The sequence below is a fragment of the Macaca thibetana genome, chromosome 9 (genome assembly GCF_024542745.1).
Source record: "Macaca thibetana thibetana isolate TM-01 chromosome 9, ASM2454274v1, whole genome shotgun sequence".
In the NCBI taxonomy this organism is placed as follows: Eukaryota; Metazoa; Chordata; class Mammalia; order Primates; family Cercopithecidae; genus Macaca; species Macaca thibetana.
In genome coordinates this window covers 110,371,366-110,398,132 of record NC_065586.1, presented here as the reverse complement: position 1 = coordinate 110,398,132, position 26,767 = coordinate 110,371,366, and the positions used below count along the sequence as shown (strand labels likewise).

Here is a 26,767-nt window from a genome sequence, read left to right as displayed (position 1 = left end):
CTCTGGCCACCTTGCCCACCGCCACAGTTCCAAATCTTGCAAAACTGCTCGAGCGGCCCCTTCTCTGTGACATCCCAGAGAGGACAGACTCCACCCCAGCACCTAGGATGCCTCAGGGTGGCCTCTGGTCTCCTTTTCCAATGCCCTGCTCTAGACCACGATTCCTTGGGGGCAGCAACTATGCTGTCTCCTTATCACATATTGCCTGGCTGAGCGGGCACTTAGAACGTGGCCATCAAGGAACAAATCAACTCCTCCTTTCACTTAAGAGCTTGGGTTGTGAGGAGAGCCTCTGGTGGCCCCGATGTGGCATGAGGCCCCATCTCCTCTGACCCTCTTGTAGGGGACTGACCTTTCCCAGAGAAACAGTCTTTGGATTTTCCATCAGCCCAGCACAGCCCTGAGGCTTCTCAGCCAATCAATTTCACTGCTGTGTGCTGTGCTATGAGCTCATCGCTGGAGGAGGACCAATGGGCAAGATGTAGCTGATTCAAACACTGCCCTGGACCCCCAGGAAGGGAGAGTAGCAGGGTCACTGGACTCCGGACAGAGATGCTGAATGGCAGATAGTCTAAAGGAATGGCGTGGGGAGTGTTTGGGAGGGATGGGCTGGCGGCCGGGCAGCAGGTGCTCTTGGGTGCCTGGGCTCAGCATCCCACAGCTGAGAACCCAGCATCCCACAGCCTCCCTGAATGGAATTCATCTTGATCCTCCTGCCTCACTCAGCCCCCATAATGTGGAAACTGGTGCTCAGAGGAACCAAATTACCAAATCAATATCACAAGTGGAGACCACTGCCCTGCAGGGTCAGCGCTTGGCTCACTCACCAGCCTTCCAGAATGCCTGTGACCCTGCCACCGGCGCTCGCCCTGGGTGCCTGGGCTGTGGATTAAGGGATGCTGATACCGAGTAGCTGTACCTCTCCCTGTTCTCCCATGGCTATGTCCTTGGTTCCCTCCCAGGTCTGCTTCAATCCCCGTCACAGTCTCCATGGCGGGCCCCAAAGTGCTATCCTCCCCACAGCTCAGGGGTGGGGGCCTTCATCTCCACCCAGGCCGAGCCCAGAGCTTGCAGACCAACCTGTAGAAGGGACAGTGTGCAGCCAGCACCGCAGGGGCCCGCCGCGATCCTCTCCAGCACGGGGCATTGCCGGCGAACTCCCGGACCATCTCCAGCGTCCTGCGCTCACAGGGGTGCGCTTCGACCCTGCAGTCTGTGTCCACAACACACACCCGCACCCACGGAGGAGACAGGGTTCCACCTCCTCCCGCCACACACGATCCCCCAGCGGCTGCTCCCGCTCCTGGGAGTTTTCACCACACCCCCAGGCTGGCCACCTTCCGCTCTCTCAGGTCAGGGCACATCTCCAGGTGAGCGGCCCTGCTCTGCCTGTTCAGCGGGGCATCCAGTCTCTAAGCATCTCCTCTGCTGGGCCCCACCCGACAGAGCTTTTACATAATGTGCACACATGTACACTCCACATAATGTCATCACTCTGGCTCCTGGGTGGACCCTGACAAAGACAACTAGAATGCAGGGATCTTGCACCAAGCAGAAAGCCTCCTTGTGCTCCTCTGTGTGGACCAAGGCAGGGGCAGGAGACTTGGCTCTCTCTTGAGCAGGGGAAAGGGAACCTACTACGTCTGAGTCTCAAGCCCTGGGCCTCTCTACCTCCATGAAGACAAGCTCGGGGCTCCCAGCTGGGAAACCCACAGGGCAAGGCACAGGGAGACAGCAGAGTGCCCAGGGTGGAGGCTGCCGGTCTCTCTCTCTCTTGCCTGCTCTCCCTCCCTGGGAGGCTCCTGGGTCCTGACCTCTTGCCTCAGGGAGCCCTCCCTGACCCCACATGGCACTTCCACTCCCTCCAGGCTGGAAGGTCTTACCTGGCGTGGTGCTGGAACAGATGGCAGAGTTGCTGAGGGTGCTGAAGAAGCCGTTGGTGGCGTCCTCCACCTGCTCAGCCAACAGCACATGCTGCTCTCTCGGCTCGCTGGCCAGGGCATGCAGCTCCTCCCACCTGTGCCAAGGGGTTGTGACAGCTTGTGGCCCTGTACCCACCCTTCTCCTGCCCACTCATCTCCGAGGCCATGGGTTCCTTGTGGATGGCAGCACAGATTTAGTGTCTGGTTTTGTCAGACCCATAGCTGGTGAGGAAAACAGTTAACCAGAATGGAAATGAAAGAAAGTGGTTCTAGGTGACAGCAAGTAAAGAACAAGCAAGCATAGCTGGTAACAGAATGCATCTGTACCCTCCTCTCTTCTAGGAAAGCCTATTTGCCCAGCAGCTAGACAAATGGGGTAAAGGGGAGTGGCCAGCCAGACTCCCCCTCCCCTGGCCCCAAGTGTGGGCTCTGCCTCAGGTTGATTAGAGGGTTTTCTTGCATTGTTAAAACTGTGGAAAGGGGTCTTTTCTCTCCAGGGTGGAGCTCTGAAGACGTGAGCTGAGCACCATCCGCAGCTCCAGTTCCAGCTTCCTAAGAAAGTCAGGGTAAGAGAGGAGGCAACAGGCAGAGAACAGCAGAGATGTGTGGAAGAATCTTGATCACACTGAAGTCCCTGGCTCCTGCCCACCCCGAGGGACCCCCATCCCACCCAGTGAATGGGATGATTCCATGAATTTCCATTTTTGCCCAAATAAATTTCAGCAGAGTTTCTGGTACTTGCAACCAAGTGTTCAAACAAAACCAAAGTCAATGCAAATGCTTAGGCTCCCAAAGATCGAAGCTTCCTGTGCACTGGAGCCAAAATGGCAAAGTGAGGAAAAGACAGATCCAGGGAAGGACCCGGACAGCTCTTCCAGTCCCCTCCCTTCCCATGGCCATGACACGATCCCCAGGCTGACCACCTGAGGGCTTGTTCCAGGGTGACTGAGGCTCTTACCTGGGAAACCTGACCCCCACAGCAAACACAGTGACACCCTTTTCCTTCAGCTGCTTGGCTGGCAGTGCCACATGTCCCTGGGATTTCCCATCAGTGACGATGACAAGGATCTGGGGCACAGAGGCATTTCTGCCTCCAGGAAACCCTCTGTTCAGAAGGTATTTCAGAGCAAGTCCTGTATCCGTGTGCCCTCCTCTGTGCACACCCAGAAGGAAAAAAGAAGCAAAGTGAGTGATGCGAGGAGGTGAAGTTGGGATGAGAGCCTGAAATCGATGGGCTCTTCCGTTATTAGCAAAAGGTCACCTTCTCCTAGCAGAGGCTCAAAGTGATAGTTCTACCATCTAAACCACAACAACAATGAACAGAAATTACTTTTTCCATGCACTTGAGATTCACCCTGCAAGTCTCTGTTGTATTCTGTAATAATGTCATTCTTTGTGTGTTGGGTGTGTTTTCTCCTCCCCGAGTGATGACTCTGGGCTGACAGCTCTTGTCATTTGTCTGATACCTGCCTCCCATCTCCTCATCCCTGCGTCATCTCTTTCTTGTTATGGCTCAACATCTTGGGTTGGGAAAGCAGATAACTGAGCTTAGGAAAACTGTGTGAGGAAGGATCCATAAGAGTGAAGGACAGGGCTTCAAGGCAAAGGTGTGATGAGTCTTTTCTGTGATCCAGGCCTTTGTGGGCCATGTCCAGATTCAAGGTTGGGAGCTGGAAGGCTGAGCTGTCTGACCACCTCCAGATCAGGGCAGATTATAGGGGTCCCATCTCATCGGGATGCCAGTGGTGCTCTATTTGCCATGGCTTGAGACTCTCTCATCCTCACAGCTCAGTTATAGGAACTGTTGACTAGTCCTGGAATCCCAGAGCAGTATCTCTGCTAAATCTCAAATTAGGAGACTCCTGTAAGTGTCCTGTCAGAGAGAGGACTGCCAGCTTTGAGTGTCAGCTGGACAGAAAATAATGACTCACTACAATGGATTTTAGGTTACTGAATTGTGAGTCAGTCCCTGTTGCAGCCAAACTATTCAGTGGTTTGTAGCCCATCCAAACATGATCAACACTGTGAGGCTGATGGAATTACTGTGGTTATCAACTGTACACACAGAGAAAACCCTGTGGGAGCATTATTCTGTAATAGTGACTAACCACAGACTCTAGATGGGGGGCACATTTACACTCAGATTGCACCAACCATAAATTAAGGCAATGCCTACCTGTAATTCAACCCTAACTATGGTCATTCTTCTAATGTGAAAACATCCAACTGACAAGAGGCATAGGCATTGCCTGCTCTGTGTGTGTGTGTGTGTGTTTGTGTGTGTTTTTCATGCAAGTCTGACATGAGTCCTCCTGCCCAGGCATCTCTCCTGGTTGGCTTCCCTCCAAGCAGCTACTCAGGAATCCAGGCTCCTTTCATGTTGTGGTTCCACCTTCCCCTCAGTCCTCAAAGTGCTCTCCATTCAGCAGGAAGACAGGCAAAGAGCGTGAAAATTGTGCTTGGGAAGGATTTATAGACCAGCCCTAGAATATTCTTCACTTTTATTGCTTTCTAACACAAGCAAGCTCTTAAAGGGCAGTTTTCTTTGCAGTGCTCCATAAAGTTAAAAAATGTCAACAAGAGCTGACAACTCCTAGAATTAACCGTTTTGCCTACAATATATATATTGACATTTGCATCGGTTAAAAATTCACTTACTTGTTTTCAACCCATGGGTATTTACTATGGATCCACTAGAGGGAAGATAGTGAAATGGAGACCAGGAAGTATAACCACGATCCCGCCCCTTAAAGAACTCCCGGTCTAGTTAAAGATACGGGATCTACAAGACAGCAAGTAAACAGAAATGCAAGGATGCAAATAACAGGAATTCGGAGGAGCAGATTCATTGTGGGGTGCAGCTGTCAGGGAACAGACTTCGGGGGAAAGAGCTTTTAAATGGGGTCTTGGTGAATCCGCTGATGAGGAAAGGAAGAAGCCATCCTGATTACAGGAAGGGGTTAAAGCAAAGACACAGGTGAGCAATGCAACCTGTGTTCTGGAGCTAGTGAGCAGAGCTTGGCTTAGACAATGGGCTTATCAAAGAAAAACAGAGCATAACAACACGGATGAGTCTTCGAAGAGGAAGACTACACCTACGCCACTGACTCCCAAGCGCCCCTAACTCCTCTCACACCCTGCTGGATCACACATTAGATACCGAAGACCACCAACCCAATTCTGATTCCCACTAATACAGTTTCCTTCACCAAAGAGCTCTTATATTTAAAAAGAGTGTTCTTCCAGGGCTCCTGGGAGAGCGGAATGGCTTCCATTTCTAAAGGATAATATTAGCGCTGACATTTTACTTTATGCCAGACACTTCACACACATACCTGTTACTGAATGTAATCCTTACATCCATGGTAAAAAGTGCTAATCTTAACACTTAACAAACGAGGAAACTCCATTCAGAGAACAGTGATAACTGCTAATATTTCCCAGGCATTTAGCATGTGCCACTGTGCTCAACTCATGTTTATCTATATATGCTTAGCATATTATCATATAATTCTTGCCACAGCTCTCTAGAATAGGGGAGTCCAGAGAAGGGTCTAAACTAAGGTTATGCCACTCATGAGTGGTGAAGGCAGGACTTGAACCCAGGGCCCTCCACTTCCAAAGCCCAAGTTCTTAAACAGATAGTTACATACTCGTGAAGGCACGTGACTCTCATCTGGCTAGTGGAGGTTGGAACTGGAGTTTAAGCCCAGTCTGGTTGATTTTGAAGTTGATGCTCTTTCCTCTCCAGGAGTCAGCTCAATCTGGCCTGCTGTCCATTTTTATAAAGTTTTATTGGAAAATAGCCATACCCACTGATTTATGTACTGTCTACACAGAGAGCATTAGCCTGAAAATACAATTATTTACTATACAAGCTTTTACTGAAAAAGTTTGCCATCCCCTGTTCTAAACTGTCCACCTAAATGCTCACAAAACTTTCTTCTCATCCAAAGCCAAGGTGCTTCGGTGGCTTTGAAGCAACCTGCGCCTCTAGCCACTGGCCAGTGAGCCCTATGGCCTCCTGGCTATGTTCTTGGATTCTGAGGTTCTCAACCAGTCCTTGCCTTCTCTCCCTAAAGCCTCCCCTCCCTTGTGGTCCATCTGATCATTATCACTCCTATAGGCTCACAGCTTTAGGAATGAAAAGAAAAAGTACTTGTTCCCCACACTCTGTTCTGTTTCTCACAGGGGTCTGCCCTTGGGCCCCTTCAGAGTTAAACTGGTTTTCCTTTCCATCTGCCACCTTCAGGGGAAGGCTTGGGTTCCATCCAGATTTTGTTTTCTTGTTTTTTGAGACGGAGTCTCACTCTGTCACCCAGGCTGGAGTGCCGTGGCGTACTCTCAGCTCACTGCAACCTCCATCTCCCGGGTTTAAGCGATTCTCCTGCCTCAGCCTCCCGAGTAGCTGGGACTACAGGCACTCACCACTATGCCCTGCTAATGTTTGTATTTTTAGTAGAGACAGGGTTTCACCGTGTTGGCCAGGCTGGTCTCGAACTCCTGACCTCAGGTGATCCACCTGCCCTGGCCTCCCAGAGTGCTGGGATTACAGGTGTGAACCACCACATCTGGCCCATTCAGATTTTCTAGTGGGTCTGGGCCTCCCTCTTCACAACTATCAGACTGTGGTTACAGAGAAATTAAATTTCAGGGACATGAGAGCCCAGGCTGCCCACCACACAGGCCTTCCCATTGCTCAGCAGTGATACCGATGCTGTCACCCTGTCTACCTCAGCACCCTGTGAAGGCTTTCCCACAAGAACCCTGTCTGCTGGCTTGCGACCAAGGTAACGTGAGATTCCTCATGGCTGGACCTCTGAGACGTGAGAAGAAACCTCTCCGCTTACTCCAGGAAGCATTTCTGCCTGAGAGTCTGTTCTGAGCTCAGCATCTACTTCCACATTTAACCAACGAGGAAACCCCACTCAGAGAATAGTGGTAATAACTGCTAATATTTCCTGGCCACTTAGCACGTGCCAGATGCTGTGCTCAACCTATGTTTATCTACAAACGCTTAGCATATTCTCATATAATTCTCACCACAGCTCTCTGGAATAGGAGAGTCCAGAGAAGGGTGTAAACTAAGGTTATGCCGCTCATGAGTGGTGAAGGCAGGACTTGAACCCAGACAGGGGGGCTCTGAGGCCAGAGTCTCACCAGGATTTTTCTAATTTCTCTCAAATTGGACTAAACTAGGTTACAAGATGAAAGTTCACAGATCAGCTACTGTCTTGGAGGTTATGACTGCCATGCATGAACTTTTGGAGAGGGGTGGTGGGAGGGCTAGAATCAAAACATTTTGCTATCAATGCAGACAAGTAATTAAGAACATGAGTTCCAGAGGTGGAGGGGCTCAAATATTAGTTTTGCAATATCTTAGCAGGTAAACTTGGAAAAGTTACTTGACCTGAGTCCCAGTTTCCTTCCACGTTAAAAGGGGAAAGAAATAGTATTGTTAGAGGATGAAATGCTGGGTCCAGCGCCTCTGAGGACCTAGTGGGTGGCTGTTACCAAAATGAACCCACAGCAGCCTACTGTAAGAAGTTTATCTTTTGAGTCTAGTCTCAAATTCTAGTGTTCATAAAAATCTCTCAGGAGACTTAATGATGTGGATTTTCAGGTCCTATTCCCTGACAGTCCAAATTGGTGGGTCTGCAACCTGGCCTGAGAATCTAGATTTCAAACCAGCACTCCCTCTCTCTCCCTCCCTCACCTCCCTGAAAGTCATTCTGATGTCAGCAGGCCATGAAACAGACTATGAAAAATAATTCATAAGGGGCCAGGCACTGTGGCTCATGCCTGTCATCTCAGCATTTTGGGAGACCGAGGTGGGCGGATCACCTGAGGTCAGGAGTTAGAGACCATCCTGGCCAACATGGTGAAACCTCATCTCTACTAAAAATACAAAAAAAGAAAAAAATTAGCCAGGTATGGTGGCAGGGGCCTGTAATCCAGCTATCGGGAGGCTGAGGCAGGAGAATCGCTTGAAACAGGTAGGCGGAGGTTGCAGTGAGCTGATATCGCCCCCACTGCGTTCCAGTCTGGGTGACAGAGAAAGACCCTGTCTTAACAATAATAATAATTCATAAAAACCCAGCTGGTGCGGTGGCTCACTACTGTAATCCCAGCACTTTGGGAGGCCAAAGCGGGTGGATCACCTGAGGTCAGGAGTTCAAGACCAGCCTGGTCAAGATGCTGAAACCCCATCTCTACTAAAAATACAAAAATTAGCCGGGTGTGGTGGCGGGTGCCTGTAATCCCAGCTACTCAGGAGAGTCTGAGGCAGGATAATCACTTGAACCCAGGAGGCAGAGGTTGCAGTGAGCCGAAATCACGTCACTGCACTCCAGCCTGGGTGAAAGAGCAAAACTCCGAATCAAAACGAAAAAGAAGAAAAGCAAGCCCACTGTAGGTACAGTGATGTTGATTACATCTTTTTTTCTCAACAACAGACAAAAATTCTGCAATCAACCTAAATGTTACCTTTTAGGAGATTAAATATACTGTGATAGCTGAACTTGGATTATTAAATAATCATTAAAAAGGATCAACGTGAAAAATAATACAGCTTTATGTAATAGTACATACCAAATAATATTAAGGGAAAAAAAGGACAAAATGCTTTGTAATTCTAACTAACCTAAAAGCCACATTTCAACGTTAATGTGGTTTGAAAGAGGCCAGGGAAGGCCATCAACAGTTTTGTGCTAAGGTAAAGTGGAGACAAAGCTATGGAGGGAGTCCAAAAAATTCAGTCACAGTAAACACAGGGTTGTGTTACTATGAGATTAATGAAATGAGCACGGCTGGGCAGCCAGCAGGCCAGAAGCTCTGTGCATTCAGGAACCAATCAGCAGCCAGGTCTTATCTTGATTTTATGTTATTGTGGGATGCAATGTTGGAAGGTTTGACTGCAACGTTTTTTAAACTTCTTGCAAAGTAGCAGTAAGGTGGTTGTCAGAGTGGTTTCTTAACTACCTCAAAACATACTTTTGGGGGATTGCGTTGGTCTGGAAAGGCAAGTATCCTGGGTTTGGGTCGAGCTGTCCTAATCAGTCAAGCATTTAACATTTCACTGTCACTCGAGGGGATGGATACCCCATTCTCCCTGATGTGATGATTACTCATTGCATGCCTGTACCAAAACACCTCATATACCCCATAAGTATATACACCTACTACGTACCTACAAAAGTTTAAAATTTAAAAACAAAACTTCACTGTAGAAGAAGAATAAAGTGCCCCAGGAAGGTCATCACTTCCATTTGGCCCATGTTCCTCCGTTCTGATTCATAACAGCTTGTCTTCATTTTTAGTGTCCTCAGTAACCCCACAACTGGGGCCAAAAATCAGCGCCTCCTTTCCCTGTTTGTTGTCACTTACAGTTGTCCTAGGAAACATAAGTGCTAACCATACACAGCCCCAGAAGAGCTGACCTTGTTCAGACACATAAGAAGTCTTCATTCTCCACCCTCAATGTCCTCAATCTTAGTGTGTCTCTGCATTTCATATGTTATAAATAATGCTCTCAAGCCCTTAGTTATGACCTCAACACAGCTGAAAAGCAGCTCAACTAATCATCTGGGGGGTGTGGGAGAGGGAGCATGATAAGAGGTGGGAAAGGACAGCTGGGTGGGGCCTACTGGATTGGCAGTGTAACCCACTGATCCTGGCCAGGGCACCTGTTTCTTCTCGGCCTCAATATCCTCCTCTGTAAAATAAGGGATGGAAAACATACTAGATGATCTCAATTCTCCTTGCTCCTTTTGTACCAATTCTTTGAGATTTGATTAGTTTTTCAGACAAGAGCAGAGCTGAATTCTTTGAGTCAAAGTCACTCAAATGGTCTTTGACTTTTAGCCTTAAACTTATACCAACAGCCTTTTTCCTCTGAAAATGCATACTGCATATAATGGGTAAATTTCTGTAACTACTTTATTGATATAACTTATATAACATAAAATTCACACTTTTAAAGTGTACAATTCAGTGATATTTAGTATATTCACAAAGCTGTGCAATCATCACCACTATCTAAGTCCAAAACATATTCTTTACCCCCAAAAGAAGCCCTATACCCATTAGCAGCCATTCCTCATTCCCGTCAGCCCCTGGCAATCACCAGTCCACTTCTTATCTTCATGGATTTGCCTATTCTAGACGCTTCATAAAAAGTAGAATCATGGCCAGGCATGGTGGCTCATGCCTCTAATCCTAGCACTTTGGGAGGCTGAGGCAGGTGAATCACCTGAGGTCAGGAGTTCGAGACCAGCCTGGTCAACATGGCAAAACCCTGTCTCTACTAAAAATACAAAAATTTGCCAGGCGTGGTGGCGGGTGCCTATAGTCCCAGCTACTTAAGAGGCTAAAGTAGGAGAATCACTCGAACCCAGGAGGCGGAGGTTGCAGTGAGCTGAGATCACGCCACCGCACTCCTGCCAGGGTGATAGAATGAGATGCCATCTCAAAAAAACAAAAAAAGTGGAATCATATAGTATGTGACCTATTATGCCTGGCTTCTTTCACTTAACCTAATGTTTTCAAGATTCCTCCGTGCTATACCATGAATCAGTACTTCATTCATTCTTACAGTTGAGTAGTATTCCATTATTTGGATATACCACATTTTGTTTATACATGCATTAGTTGAGGATTTTTTATTGTTTCCGTTTTGGAGCTGCTATAAATAGCACTGGTATGAACATTAGCATACAACTATTTTTGTGTGCCCATGTTTTTAATTCTCCTGAAGTGGAATTGCTGGGTCATATGCTAAATCTATGTTTAACATTTTGAGAACTGCCAAACTTTTTTCCAATGTGGCACGCACCACTTACAAACCCACAAGCAATGGATGAGGGCTCTACTTTATCCACAGCTTTACCAACACTTGTTTTTGTCAGTCTTTGAGCCATCGTAGTGGCTACAACATGGTAGCTCACTGAGGTTCTGATCTGCATTTCCTTAATAGTTAATGATGTTGACAATCTTTTTGTGTACTTATTGGCCATTTGTCTATCTTCTTTGGAAAAATGTCTACTTACAAGGTTTCTTTGCGAGGTGATAAAAATGTTCAAAACTTAGAGTAAAAGTTGCTTAACTCTGTAAATATACTCAAAACCACTGAGTATATTTCACATTAAATGTGTTAACTTTATGGCATATAAAATATATCTCCATAAAGCTGTTTTTAAAAAATTAGTGTGTATAACAATCACAGTGGAGGGTGGGGAGAGGTCTTTTAAAAGTGCAGATTCTGCCGGGCGTGGTGACTCACGCCTGTAATCCCAGCACTTTGGGAAGCCGAGGCAGGCAGATCATGAGGTCAGGAGATCAAGACCATCCTGGCTAACACAGTGAAACCCCATCTCTACTAAAAAATACAAAAAATTAGCCGGGCGTGGTGGCGGGCACCTGTGTCCCAGCTACTTGGGAGGCTGAGGCAGGAGAACGGTGTGAACCCGGGAGGTGGAGCTTGCAGTAAGCCAAGATCACGCCAGTGCACTCCAGCCTGGGCAACAGAGCAAGACTCCGTCTCAAAAAAAAAAAAAAAAAGTGCAGATTCCTGGCTGGACACAGTGGCTCACACTTGTAATCCCAGCAGTTTGGGAGAGCAAGGCAGGTGGATTGCTTGAGCTCAGCAGTTCAAGACCAGCCTGGGCAACATGGCGAAACCCCATCACTACAAAAATAGAAAAATTAGCCCAGTGTGGTGGCGCATGCCTGCAGTCCCAGCTACTTGGGAGGCTGAGGTGGGAGGATGGCTTGAGCCTGGGAGGTGGAGGTTGCAGTGAGCCAATATAGTGCCACTGCACTCCAGCCTAGGCAACAGAGTGAGACTGTGCTTCAAAAACCAAGCGCGGATTCCTAAATATACCAAGAGCAGAGAGTGATTCCACAAACCTGGGAGGAAGTCCCAGCACTGTGTGTCTTTGTCAAAGATACGGAGCAAGGCTGAGACTATTCTCTGTAAGAAGCCAATTCTTGGAGGCCCCAAGGGCACAAGGCTCCAGGGGAAGAAAAGGCCAATGTGCACTAATGTATTTTTTGAACACATATTAATGAGCTCTTTCCTTTTGTACTTTCTTGCATGATGAGTTGCCCCTTAATCTGTTCAAGGGCAGAGGAAAGGGCTGGGATAGATAGTCCAAGATAAAAGTCAGTTGAGGGTTACTCGGACATTCTTGAGGTCTGCAGGGCTCCCAGAGTCCCTGATGTACCCACTGTAGGGCCTCAGGTTTCCTGAGAGCACCGACAGAACTACAGAGGCTTGCAACTGGAAAAAGGCCCTCAGAGCTCAGAGCCTTTGCAATGGGAGGAGACAGCCAAAAACGGCTCTGACCATGGACTTCGGAGGACTTCAGTGGACACTAGTACAAGGGGCAGCAGGAGCCCAGAGTGGATCCAGAGACCAGAATGGCAAGGGGCAAGTCAAAGTCATTATTCTGTGAGGGCTTGTGAAGAACATTATATATGTGTATGTATATACATGTATGTGTAAATATGTGCATATGTATATATGCATATATATGTATCACATGTGTATAGATTATATGTATATATATGTAAAATACATAAAATATATGTGTATAAAAACATATGAGCATATACACATATCAAAATCAGATGCACACATCAGCTAACTTATAATGTAAGTAAAGTAAACATATGACTATATATATATATATTTAGAGGGTGATATTGTTTGGATGTTTGTTGCCTCCAAATCTCATGTTGAACTGTAATACAGTGTTGGAGGTGGGGCCTGGTAGAAGGTGTCTGGATCATGGGGGCGGATCCCTCATGAATGGCTTAGCACCATCCCCTTGGAGATGAGTGAATTCACGTAAGATCGGGTTGTTTTAAAATGTGTGCCACCTCCTCCTCTCTCTTGCTCCTGCTCCCTCCATGTGATGCACCTGCTCCCCCTTTGCCTTCCACCATGATTGGAAGCTTCCCGAGGCCCTTACCAGATGTTGGCATTATGCTTCCTGTACAGCCTGCATAACCATGAGCCAATAAAAGTTTTCTTCATAATTTACCCAACCTTAGGTATTTCTTTATAGCAATGCAAGAACAGACTAACACATAAGGTGTGTATATGTATGAGCACATAACCAGATAGTCATAATTTTTAAAGCACTCTCAATAACAGAGGGCACTTGCTCTTTTTAGAGCACAAAAATGAGGCTCAGAGAAGTGCGGTGAACTGTCCAAGCTGCAGTGGTCACAAGAGACAGAAATGGGATTAAGACTCAGTGTTCCTCCTATTCCTCCAGGCTCTTAACCCCATTCGTGACCTTCAATAGCACTTTCTCCCAGATAATTGACAACTATACATCACAGCAGCAAATTTTTTTACTTCCACTTAAATTCCTACCTGGGACATTATCATGCAATAAGGAGGGGCAGCCTTGAGAATGGAATTCGTGTGACCAACTGTGCCCAGCTGGGCCCCTGAAAGCAGCCCACAGTCCTCTCTGTGAGCCCAGAGCAGGACCAAACCCTTCAATGGAGCAATTTTAAGAGCAGCTGGTGTCACCCTAACCACAGCAGTATCTGATCATACATACTTGAAAATCATCCTCTTGATTTTTGCCTTCACTTCCTGTTGGGTTGAAAATGAATCCAAGGGGAATTCCAGATGAGGAGTGGAACTGAACTGGAACGCTCCCACTCTGACCTGCAGTAGGAGACAGTGGGCTCAGGGCCCCGAGACTGGGGTCAAGTCAAAAACATTCCTAAGAGGAAAGAAGGAGCAAGAAAGGTTAACAACCCTGCCTCCCACCCACTCAACAAACACCAATGCCAGAGCTTTCTCCTGTCTCCCTAGGAGGAAGTTCCAAAGACCCATTTGGAGAACCTGGAAAAAAAAAACCAGCCAAATCTGTTTGTGTTCTGCACTGACGATCCCAATTCAATCTTCTTGACTGACCTTCTGCTAGGCAGCTGAACATTCTGCCAGTGTTCTCAGCTGAGCTTGTGAATCTTTAGGGCAGGGTCTCCGCTCACTTTTACAAACTGCCTCCCAGCTGCCACTGCTGTCTTGAGCAGTTTCATGCACTATCTCATTTAATCCACAGAGTCACTATTAACACCCACATTATGGGTGGAGAAATCCCAATGTGGAGAATATATACGTCTGGCCCAAGGCAAATGCTTACTTGCCCAGGACTAGTAAGAAAGGCAGCCAGGCCATCGGACTTTGTGCTTATGGTCTTCCCTAAGACCCAGTTATAACTCCTGCCTTCTTAGCAGCCAGCACAGGCCAGCAGCAAAACACTTACTGACCCAACTGGGGCTGCTGCGAAGCTAACCACAGCCACCATCACTGATAACTCATCACTAAGCACAGCCACCCCACAACCCAGTCCTTGACTGGGTGGTCAGCCCCGCCAGACCTGCTCCTGCCAAGTTAGAGAAAGTCCAGGTCTCTAGACCACAGTCAGACCTGGGGGACAATCAGCATCCACAACTGAGACGACCAGCATTGGGGCTGAAGTTCTTCTGTAATGAAGGAGAACACTGGTGAATCCACATAGATTTTGTGTCCTAATTGAGGAGGCCACAGGAGATCCAATGCCTTGCAAAACTGGAGAAAGGAAACTGAGTAAAGTCGCTCTCTGGATCCTTCAAGCACTAGCATGTCTTGAGCAGAGAAGGCTACAAACATTCAGGTTTCCTCCCGAGGGCCCAAGGCCTGCACCTCATCATTGGTTCTCCAAAACCCCTGGAGAAACAACATTCTCTGTTACTATTCTCAAAACTAACCCTAGTTCTGGCCAAGAGTGCAAATGGGCCAAGTGAGTCATGTTTAAGCAATGATGCTGCCCTCTGCTCCTCACTTGAATTCCCTCACTGCCGTTCCCTCGACAGGCCTGGGACTTGGGAGATGATGGAAACGCCCTGCCACACCAGGCCGGCGGCATCTGCTCCAGATCAGCTGGGTGGGGTTCCCTTTTGCAGGCAGGGTGCTCTGGGGAGGAGCTCTTCGGCACCTTAAGCAGAATGAAATCTCAGTCTTCAGTGGGCACATGGGGGAGATGGACACAGGACGACAGACCAGTAGGTGATCTCGGGAAGAAGCTTCTGGGAAGGAGAGCTTCCTAGGTTTTCCTTGAAGTTAGTGTGTGATTAAAAAGGGGCATCTCAAACCAGGGGGAAAAGATGATCTAGTCAGTCAATGATACTGGGACAACTGGAGAGCAATCTACAAAAAATAAAGGATAAACTGTAAATGAATTCAAGATTTTGGGGTGAAAAATCTAAATATTAAAGTTCTAGAAAACCTCAGGAGAATTTCTAAAATTTCAATGTGTAAAAAGACCTTACTTTCTATTACTTAAAATCCAGAAGCTATAAAGGAAAGATTGATAAATGTGAATGCACCAAAAAAAAAACAACTTCTGTGGGATGAAACATACCTTAACGGAATAAAAAAATAAAGACAAAATGGAAAAATTATGTGCAATTCATGTTAAAGGGTTAGCTTCCTCAATATATAAAAAAATGAGAATCAACCTACAAAAGACCAACAATCCAACAGAAAATGGGCAAAGGATTTGAACAGAGATCACAGAACAGGAAATACAAATAACTCTTTAATGGAAAGATACCTGGGCTCACCATAATGAAATAGCATTTTTCCCCATCCATTTAGCAAAAAACCATATACGATGTTTCCAGGGTGAAACGAGCATTCGCAAACATTGCTTGTAGAAATGTAAATTGGTACAGCATCCATGGAGGGCAATTTTTACATATTTATTGAAAATTTAAAAAAAGAAAATTAAAAAAAAATGCATAGGGCTACTGGAAATGTATCCTACTTGTACGTGTGAAATCATGTTATTTACACGATCACAATATATTTGTAACAGCAAATATCCATCATTAGGGGTTAATTAGACCTTGATAAATCCTTATGATGAAACATTTTAATGACCTGTAAAAAAATTATACCTGTATACAGATATGAAAAGATTTCCAAGAAAATAAGAGGAGAAAAAAGGCATGAGAGAACAATGTGTGTGGTAGGCTACCCTTTGTGTAATAAGGGAGAAAGAAGAATATTTATTCACATTGCCTGTCTTTGCACAAAGTGATTCTGGAAAAGACTCAAGAACACAAGTTGAGGGACAGGCCAAATGGAAAATGTGTGGGTGAAAGGGAGACTTTTCACTGTACATCTTTTTATTGAACCCATGTGAATGAATTACTTAGTTGAAAAAATAACCTCTCCTGAGACCAAGAGCTGGGTGTGTTTACTTGAGTTAAACAGGAAGAAATATAACTTCAAAACAAGAAGGAAGCAGCTTAAGTCAGTAGTTAAAGCATTTTGTTTAATTGGTGGTTTGGGAACAAAATAGTTGCCTTTTATCTTCAGTTTACTGTATGCTCAGAAACAGGCCCGCCCAGCTATCTCACCAGCCATAATCACTCTGCCCCAGTCACTACATTAGAGCCAGGAAGTGAACCTCTCAGCTTTTAAGTGTTAAGAGGAAGACTTCAAACACCTTAAATCCACCTTAACAACAGAGCATCCATAAAAGTCTTAATTTACAGCTACCTGACATTTCTTCTTGAAAACTAAAGTTAAAGCAAGTAAAACACGGCACAAATGAAATCCCTTGTACATGGAGATAACAAAAAGAGAATACAAAACAAACAAACAAACAAAAAAAATGCAGCAGCAAAAACATAAAGCCTGAAGCCACAAGTCAGACTAAACCATCTTAAATCGCCCTCATGCAAAAACCCTTCTGCAGCATGCCAAGGGGTCCACCTGACCTTGGGGGTCAACACACTAATTCACTCACCCAAGTAAACACTCAATTCCTCTGCTTCTCAAGTCTTGCTGCGAGAAAGCTTTTCTCAGGTTAAGCCTGAATCTAACTCCCTGAACACCCAGATTCTACCCTTAAAACACAGAGCCATTGTCTGCTCTCTTTCACATGAAAATGATCCTCAGGTTCCCTCATTCATAGAGGTTTCCAGGCCTCTGGTTGTCCTGGCTCCCTCATGGGCACTGACTGGCCCATGTCTAACCAAGAAATCAGCCCCCAGAACTCAATGACACTTTCTAGATGTGGTCCAGCAATGCCCAGGTTAAATTCCCTGAACTCTGGGATCTGCTCCCAATAGCATCAGCCAGGAAATTTCTTGTCACGGTTTTCTTACACCACTCCCACACACACACACACAGACTGCCACACTGCTGGCCATTTGCTGTGTGATAGCAAGGTGTGAATTTTGAGGGCTAAGACAAATGGCCTAATGGAGCAAGTCCTGGGCTGAGAGTCAAGAGCCCCAGTTCTTCCACACTTAGCTCTCTCCTGAGGTTGCTGTGTGACCCTCGACAGTCACTTAGCCTCTCTGAGCCTGCTCCCTCATCTGTGAAACACACACTAATAATCCACAGGACCCTACATTCCCAACTAGCCAACCCCAGGGTCTCCAGGCTACTCATTTCAGGACACGTTACATCAATGCCGAGGTCAACAATGTTTAATCTTCATGCTAGTTCTCTTTTTGTTATTCCTCCATGAGTAACTAGTGACACTTTATAAGGAACTCTTTTAAAACAGGGTCCTGTGCAGAGGATGGTGGGGAAATGGCACTTTTTGGCCCAGCCCTTTCAGGGTCTATGCTGGTTTAACATCATGGTTAGAAAACTTCTGGGCTGCTTGTGCCTAGATGGAATGATGCTGCTAAGGAGTCCTCAGGTACAAGACGGTCTAAGGTCCAGGTAGTGTGCTCCAGCTAAAAAAACGACACACCATTCTGCAGAAAATCTGACCCTCATTAAAAGCCATGTATTCTCCTAAATCCTAGAGGTTTTACTAGGATTAATCTAGGAATGTTATCTTGGAAAACCACTTCCTTCCTCAACCTGTATGCAATTGGTCTCTCATCCAAGTAATGACGGCTTTTCCAGGCTACATCCTCTCTTAATCTTTTTTTTTTTTCCTGAGATGGAGTTTCACTCTGTCACCCAGGCTGGAGTGTAGTGGTGCGATCTCAGCTCACTGCAAGCTCTGCCTCCTGTGTTCAAGCGATTTTCCTGCCTCAGCCTCTCGAGTAGCTGGGACTACAGGCACATGCCACCATGTCTGGCTAATTTTCTGTATTTTTAGTAGAGACAGGGTTTCACCATGTTAGCCAGGATGGTCTCGATCTCCTGACCTCATGATCCGCCTGCCTCAGCCTCCCAAAGTGCTGGGGGCGTGACCCACTGTGCCCGGCCTCTCTTAATTTTTAAGTTGACTTTTGAGTAGGTTCACATGATTCAAAAATCCAGAAAATATTTAAGTCTGTATTGATGAGTCTGTATTGATGAGTCTCCCTCTGGCCTTGTGCTCTGTCAACTCACTTCCCAACCTCCCCCTTAATGAAACCACTGTTCTCGGCCTCTTACAAATCCATCCAGAGTGTATACAGATACAGGAAAATATAAAGATAGATTTTCATTCATCTCCCCTTATCTTTTACATAGAAAGTAACATACACACCCTTTGCACCTTACTTTGACACTTCGCTCGTTCTGGTGTTTTTCCATATCAGAGAGCTTCCTCACTCGCTCTCTGGAGCTGGCTAGTGTTTCAGTGTATGAATGCATCATAATGGATGTATCTGTCCCCCTCAATGTACGTCTGGATTGCCTGAAATCTTTTACAGTTTATACACATAATGCTGCAATGAATAACTCTGTATGGGTACTATTTTGCATGGGCGTGTGTATTGTAGAATAAATTCCTTGATGTTGAATTGCTGGGTTAAAGGATCCAAGCCTTTGTAACTGGGATGAATACTATTCGACTCCCCCCAGAGGCTGCACCATTTCACACTCCACCAGCAGTGTATGAGAACACCAGTTTCTTTCAAGATTTGCCAGTGAAGCATGTCACCAAATTTAGGATTTTTTTTGCTAACCCAGTAAGTGAAAAACTGTATGTTAGGCAGAGGGTTTGCTGACCCTCTGAGTGAGTGAGGTTGGGCTTCTTTTTGTATGCCTAAAGGCCTTGCGTGTTTCATTTTCTGGGAATTGTCTCTGTTCCTTGCCCATTTTTCTGTTGGATTGTTCAAAAAAAAAAAAAAAAAAAAAAGGCCCCTTTTAGAAATAAGAGCCATAGCTACCACACTCTGCTATATTTAAGACCTACTATTTGAAGAACAAGAAATGAGGATACTGTCTGGATCCACTCAAGCAGGAGTAGTTTCTCTCAAGTGCAAGAGAGGGTAGGAGCTGTGTTTCATGTTCAGTCTGCTGAGGTAGTAACAGCTTTAGTCTGCTTAGCATGCTTTCCCTTTCCCACTGTTCTGCAAATACAACCCAACCTCTCTTTCTAGAAGGCCAAATCCACCCCCTACCCCAAAAACATGGCAGCGCTCTTGACTGTGGTCTGGCCAGAAACTCTTTTCCCTCTGACTGCTGTGATTGGTCAGTAGATTATCATGTGACCTGGGGCTCTGACCTGCTCTATAGAGAAAAAAGTCCCCTTAATTTTTACTGGGGTCACTAGCTTGAGGAACAATGCAGGACAACTTGGCTATGTCAGGAAAACCTGTCTGGGAAGGAAGTCAACCAAAAGAAAACAAAATTGAGAGAAGGGGGAAAAAAAGGAGAGAGAGAAAGATGCCTTATAGCCTCAACTCAGCCCTGGGATCCCACCATGCCAGGAAGCAGGATTCAGCCCCTTGGTCTTCCCAGCTCCACAAGCCAGTAGATGCCTCCTCTGCTTGAGACCGGGTTTCTGTCCCTTATCACAGAAGACGCCCTAACACAAACATCTACAAAGACTTGCACTCACCCTCTCGGTGCTGATGTCCAGAGCGTCACAGACTGTGATGGCAAAGTGCTTGGACCTTTCAAAGCTCCCTTTCCCGACGCTGTTAGACCCATCTAACAGAAACAGGATGTCCACTGCAGCGGAGCACCACATCACTAGGGAGAGCGGGACAGACAGGTGACAACCAGTAGCAAGTGGGTCTCACTTCCGAAGCAGAGTGAAGGCATAAACAGCCTTGTGGTGGGCCAGGCTGCTGCCCCTCTTAGCATGAAAGGGAAGAACTAACCTGCAGAAGGCGGCCCTCCTCTGAAGCAGGAAGCACAGGCACCATGGGTGTGATGCCCACAAATAGGCCCTCACATGAAAGCCTTTGTGTTATGATAATGGAAGAACCTAGTTCAACAATGCCAATTAAGCTCTATGAGGGGGTCTACTGGGCCAGTGAGCAGCACTGAAAAGGCTTGGTCCCAGGCCTTGGAGGGCCACAATCTAGTGTGGACACGGGCACCCTGATATGTGAGGCCATATTACCCAAGAGTTCAGTAGCAGTAACAGCAGTCATGTGGAGGGATACTGATTAAGGTGGAAAAGGAAGGAATATGGTGGGAGATGGGCATGGCAGGTAGCCACTCCATCACCTGGTGAGCAGATAACAGAAAACCTTGAGACACAGGCCAAGTAATTCAATAATAAAGATTTACTAAGGCTGGGCATGGTGGCTCACACCTGGAATCTCAGTACTTTGGGAGGCCAAGGCAGGTGGGTTGCTTGAGTTCAGGAGTTCAAGATCAGCCTGGTAACATGACGAAACCCCGTCTCTACTAAAAACACAAAAACTAGCTGGGCGTGATGCATGCCTATGGTCCCAGCTACTTGGGAGGCTGAGGCAGGAGGATTGCTTGAGCCCAGGAGGTCGAGGCTGCAGTGAGCTGAGATTGTGCCATTGCACTGCAGATCCTGGGCAACAAGAGCAAGACCCTGTCTTTAAAACAAAACAAAAAAAGGTTTACTGAGCTATTTTGTTTGTTTTTGAGATGGAGTTTCCCTCTTGTTGCCCAGGCTGGAGTGCAATGGCGCAATCTCAGTTCACTGCAACCTCCGCCTCGTGGGTTCAAGCAACTCTCCTGTCTCAGCCTCCCGAGTAGCTGGGATTACAGGCACCCAGTTTTGTTTGTTTTTAAACCAAGTAACTTGGTCAGGTCGCTGTTTGGGGGAAATGACTCTGGCCACAGCATGAAAGAAAGACGGGAAAGGGGCAGAAACTCTCTGGGAGAACACAGTTCTCCTCCAGTCCCTCATGCAGAGGTCTGAGTGGTCTGAGTGGGCATCCAGAGGGTTAAGAAGAACCTGGGCTTACTTTTGCTGGCAACTGAAATCTTCCCGATGGTTTCTCTGCTTACATGGACTTCCTGGAGAGGGAGAGATGGGGGCACTAGGAGAGAAAACACCAGAAGCAACCATTAAAATGCTGAGAGGGGAGGAGGCTCAATCTCCACATTAAGTGACCGGACTGAACAGGTAACAGCAGAGAAACCTAGAATGTGGGGGAGTGATGATTCTTGCATTTCAAAAATTACCAGATGGATAACATAAAGAAACCCCCCAATTACCTCACTTCTGTGAGGTATCTTTGTATTTAAATGTGGGTAGTTTTAAGATAAAAGAATAAAAATAACACACAGTGGAGCTCTAGAGAGCCTGTGATTCTGAAAACTTTTGTCCCTGGTCAGGTGTAATAACCGCAGTCTCCTGGGAGTGCAGCTCCTTGCACGACCTCTAGACACATCCTTGGAAGCTCCCTCACTACCCCTGCCAGGCCCCTCAGGAAATACATCTCACTGCCTTCATGGCCAGGTGTGGTGGCTCATGCCTGTAATTCCAGCACTTTTGGAGGCCAAGGTGGGTGGATCACGAGGTCAGAAGATCGAGATCATCCTGGCTAACGCAGTGAAACCCCGTCTCTACTAAAAATACAAAAAACTAGCCAGGCATGGTGGCAGGCGCCTGTAGTCCCAGCTACTCGGGAGGCTGAGGCAGGAGAATGGCGTGAACCCGGGAGGCAGAGCTTGCAGTGAGCCGAGATCCGGCCACTGCACTCCAGCCTGGGCAACAGAGCAAGACACCGTCTCAAAATAAATAAATAAATAATAAAATTTAAAAATAAAAATACAAAACTTAGCTGGGCATGGTGGTGTGTGCCTGTAGTCCCAGCTTCTCTAGAGGCTGAGGGAGGAGAATTGCTTGAACCTGGGAGGCGGAGGTTGCAGTGAGCGGAGATTGCGCCACTGCATTCCTGCCTAGGCGACACAGCGAGACTCGGTGACAAAGAGGGGAGGGGAGAGGGGAGGGGGCATTGGAAGGCAGGGGTAAGACGCCGAGGAGGTCACAGGATTGCGGAACAGTGAGCCACCCATGATGGAAGTCCTGAAGACAATAAGGGGTCCCCAGAAGGGACGTTTGGAAAAGCCAAAATCCTCTCCGCAACTGCAGCTGGTAGGTGTCTAGTGGCAGAAGAGAAGTACACTCAGATGCTTTGTAAATGTCCATGTGCAGCGACTAAACACAGAGGAACCAAAGCTAGAGGGGCAGAGCCTAGGAGCGGCCAGGTCACGGAAATGGGGCAGATGAAGGAACACGAGCAGGCCAGGTGTGGTGGCTCACGCCTGTAATCCCAGCACTTTGGAAGGCCAAGGTGGGCCCATCACCTGAGGTCAGGAGTTCAAGACCAGCTTGGCCAACATGGTGAAATCCCATCTCTACTAAAAATATAAAAATTATCCAGGTGTGTTGGTGGGCACCTGTAGTTCCATCTACTCGGGAGGTTGAGGCAGGAGAACTGTTTGAACCTGAGTGGCAGACGAGCATGGGGCCTACTGTAAAGAAAGGTGAAGGAGAAACAGCAGGGAGGACAGGAGGAATCACACAGTACAGGGCACCTGGTCTCAAGGTTTGCAACTGCCAGGAAAGCGATGACAAGACAGACTCCAAAAGAGGGTTTCAGTCTGGGGGAGTGACAGCAAGGACCCACGTTATTGGTCAACCTGCTAACTCGGCACCCTCTTGGCTGGTTCCAGCTCTATCTTTCCCAGCTCCTTCCCATTCATTAGTCCCCCATGCAAACTAAACTAGTCTTTCTCCATACTGTATCTTTGAGCAGACAGTTCCTGCTCACCTAATACTCCCTCCTCCCCTCAATCTCTACTCATGGAGATTCTAAGTCAATGTGCTGAGCCAGCAGTCAGCTCCACAGCCAAAAGCTGCCGGACAAATCTCTCTCATTAGATCTGGCACAGTCTGCTGCTGCTGTTTTGCCACCAGAGACAGAAACAAGACTTAGACTAGAAAGAAAGACAGCAGACATAATTAAAGAAAAGAAAATCCATGGCAGCTATTGGGACAGAGGGAGGGGCAGCATCAAAAACAAAAACAGGCTGGCAGGGTGGCTCAGGCCTGTAATCCCAGCACTTTGGGAGGCCGAGGCAGGTGGATCACCTGAGGTCAGGGGTTCGAGACCAGCCTGACCAACTGGGTGAAACCCCATCTCTATTAAAAATACAAAAAATAGCTGGGTGTGGTGGCAGGCACCTGTAATCCCAGCTACTCGGGAGGCTGAGGCAGTTGAATCACTTGAACCCAGGAGGCGGAGGTTGCAGTGAGCCAAGAGTATGCCACTGCACTCCAGCCTGGGTAACAGAGCAAGACTCTATCTCAAAAAAAAAAAAAAAAAAAAAGAATTACAGGCTTTCTGCTCACTGCATTCAGAGATCACAACCATGCCAACGCCTGGGCCCATTGCAGCCCACCCCATAATGTGATGCTGTTCCCACGAGCCCCTCACCTGGCTGCCTGAAAGCTCCCCGAGGGCAGGAACATTTCCACCCAGTCCTCCACAGAGCCTCGTCCAGCCCTCTGCATACAACACACAGGCCCTAAAGTTTCCTGAACTGAGCCTGTGAATTACTCTCCTGGCAAAGGGCCCAGTAGCTGAGGAATCCTCAAGACCCCACAAAGAATGGAAAAATACAGTTTCTTTTTAAATATGTTACCAGCAAATTCTCCAGCTGAAGGCAGGCCAGCCATCTCCCCAGGATGGGAAGGTAGGGGAGCTCTGTGAGCAGAGACCACTCACTAAAGATGTCGTTCAGCTCACTATGCCTCTGTGCCCTGTGCTCAGCTGTCATGGCAGGTGGCAGGCTTCAGGTGAGCCCACCTTGAGCCCGGGTGACATCCCCCATGCTCCCTGTGAAATGTCCTCAGGACTGCAGAGGCTCCCCCTGAACAGGCGGCTGCTTCATGTGTGATTGCTGCTGCTTTTTCCAACCAAGTCAGAAGCCCCCCTGAAGACCAGCTGCCTAGACTCCGGAACTTCAATCTGCAGGATGGGTGACACTATTGAGCTGGCAGGGTTGAGAATCACTAATCTAGTCAAATTCTTTCACTTTACAGATGTGACAGCCAAGTCTGAGAGAGAACTTTTGTACATTCTTATCTTTCCAGAGAAGCCGAGTGGTACGGCCAGCCCAGGAGTAGGGAGAACTGGGTGTTAGTCCCAGCTTTGCCACATAGCTGTGTGACCTTGGGCAGGTCACAGGGCCTCTCTGGGCCTCCCCTGCCTCATCTGCACAACCCAAGGATGATCAGATCAAGTGTATGTGATCGCGATCGGGAGGCTGGACAGGGCCACAGAAGGCAAAGGTCCATGACAAGCTGGAACAGAACCTGGACTGTGCCCGGGACTGCAGAGACTTCATTCAGGCCCTGGCCCCAAACACATCTCACCACTCCCCAACCCCTTGGCCATGAAGCTGCTGTGTTACACTTTCCATCCACCCCACCTGGCTTCGAGACAGAGGGAAACAGGTGGGCTGGGCAGCCAGGCTGGAGCCACCAGCCTTTCTGATGCCCGCGAGGTTCCAGGAAACAGGCAGGTGTTAACATTAGCCAATTCAGCAGAGAACAAATATCTACTCATGGAAACACAGACCAGGGAGGAACTGCAAAAAAGAATCCCAGAGGCCACTGTGCAACCCCTTGGCTTTACAGAAGAGGATCCCGAGCCTCACAAGGCTGGGACAGCTTGGCCACCCAGTCCACCTGTTCTTACTTATAAGACAACAATCTGCAGACACATTAATTCCTTCCTACCTTCTCATATTTCAAAGAGGCTAGAACTTGAAAGGGACAAAGTGGGAAGTAAAAAGAAAGTGAATTTGCTCCATTATTTATTTATTAATCTATTTCTGGAGCATAAACTGTGAGCCCTGCCCAGTGCAGGCCCTGAAATAATACAGTGGTGAATAAATAATGTTAAAGAATGTACAGTCTCTTTCCTTGAAGAGCTTACGTCTTATGGAAAAGATGTCATTTTAAAATGCACACAAAACTCATGTCTGTGTTAAGTGCTACAGAGCAGGGACTACAAGGGGTTTGAAGAGGGGATGAGACATGATCTAGAGGTCCCAGGGGAATTGAGCTGGGGCCAAAGGATGGGGAGGAGTTTGCCAGGGTGGCAGTGTTTGGGCGAGGGGGTGATCCAAGCAGAGGGGCAACATAATTCAGAACCTTTTTGGTGGCGGGGAGCAAGGATGCAGGGCAGGACTGGAAGGAGAGTGGGCTGTTGTGCAAAGGGCACAGAGGGGACTCACGATGGCCAGGGGGTAAGATGAGACAAAGCCTCTTAAGAGCAACAGAAAGTTGGCCGGGAGTGGTGGCTCACGCCTATAATCCTAGCACTTTGGAAGGCCGAGGCGGGTGGATCACGAGGTCAGGAGTTCAAGACCATCCTGGCTAACACGGTGAAATCCTGTCTCTACTAAAAATACAAAAAAAAATTAACCGGGCATGGTGGCAGGCGCCTGTAGTCCCAGCTACTCGGGAGGATGAGGCAGGAGAATGGCATGAACCCGGGAGGCGGAGCTTGCAGTGAGCCGAAATCGCACCACTGCACTCCAGCCTGGGCGACAGAGCCAGACTGTCTCAAAAACAAACAAACAAACAAAAAACAACAAAAAAAAAAGCCACAGAAAGTCACTGAAAAGTTTTATTTGGGGGTGAAGAGGGGTCCAGACACGATCCGATTTGCATTTCGAAATGGCCACTGTGAAGATATGGAATGAACCTAATCAATGATAGACTGGATAGAGAACATGTGGTACATATACATCATGGAATACTATGCAGCCATAAAAAGGAACGAGATCATGTCCTTTGCAGGGACATGGATGGGGCCAGAAGGCATTCTCCTCAGCAAACTGATGCAGGAACAGAAAACCAAACACTGCACGTTCTCACTTGTAAGTAAGAGCTGAGGGCCGGGCGCCGCAACTCACACCTGTAATCCCAGCATGTTGGGAGGCCAAGGCAGCCAGATCACCTGAGGTCAGGAGTTCAAGACCAGCCTGACCAAGAGAGTGAAACCCCGTCTCTACTAAAAATATAAAAATATAACAATTAGCCGGGTGTGGTGGTGCGTGCCTCTAATCTCAGCTACCCAGGAGGCTGAGGCTGAGGCTGAGGCTGAAGCAGGAGAATCGCTTGAACCCGGGAGGCAGAAGTTGCAGTGAGCAGAGATCGCATCATTGCACTCCAGCCTGGGTGACAGAGCGAGATTCCATCTCAAATAAATAAATAAATAAATAAAGTAAGTGGGAGCTGAACAATGAGAACACATAGACATGGGGAGGGAAACAACACACACTGGGGCCTGTTGAGGGGTGGGGTGGGGTGGGGTGGGGAAAGGGAGAACATCAGGATAAACAGCTAATGTATGCTGGGCTCAATACCTAAGTGATGGGCTGAGAGGTGCAGCAAACCATCATGGCACATACCATAGCACACATTTACCTATGTAATGAACCTGCACATCCTGCACATATACCCTGGAACTTAAAAATAAAAAAAGAAATAGCCACAGGGGACCCAGGGAGACCAGCAGGAGGCTTCTGCAGTGATCCAAACATGAGATGACATGGCTTAGACTAGGGAGGTAGCCACGGAGGGGAGATGCAGGTGGATTCAAGAGACCTTTAGAATTGAAAATCAACAGGATTTGAA

At 47.4% G+C, this 26,767-nt stretch overlaps 1 protein-coding gene across 5 annotated transcripts in view; it reads right to left on the bottom strand.

The window, feature by feature from the left end:
- The window catches only part of VWA2 (von Willebrand factor A domain containing 2), a 48,668-nt gene that overhangs the window by 11,482 nt on the left and 10,419 nt on the right, over positions 1-26,767 (bottom strand). For 4 of the 5 annotated variants that reach the window (XM_050804231.1, XM_050804232.1, XM_050804235.1 and 1 more), the window contains exons 3-8: positions 21,072-21,146; positions 19,736-19,869; positions 13,499-13,608; positions 2,881-3,075; positions 1,884-2,017; positions 1,081-1,213 (exon numbers count right to left, since the gene is read on the bottom strand). In XM_050804231.1, the coding sequence (XP_050660188.1) occupies positions 1,081-1,213; positions 1,884-2,017; positions 2,881-3,075; positions 13,499-13,608; positions 19,736-19,869; positions 21,072-21,146 (781 nt within the window). The other variant, XM_050804234.1, reaches the window with a different exon arrangement.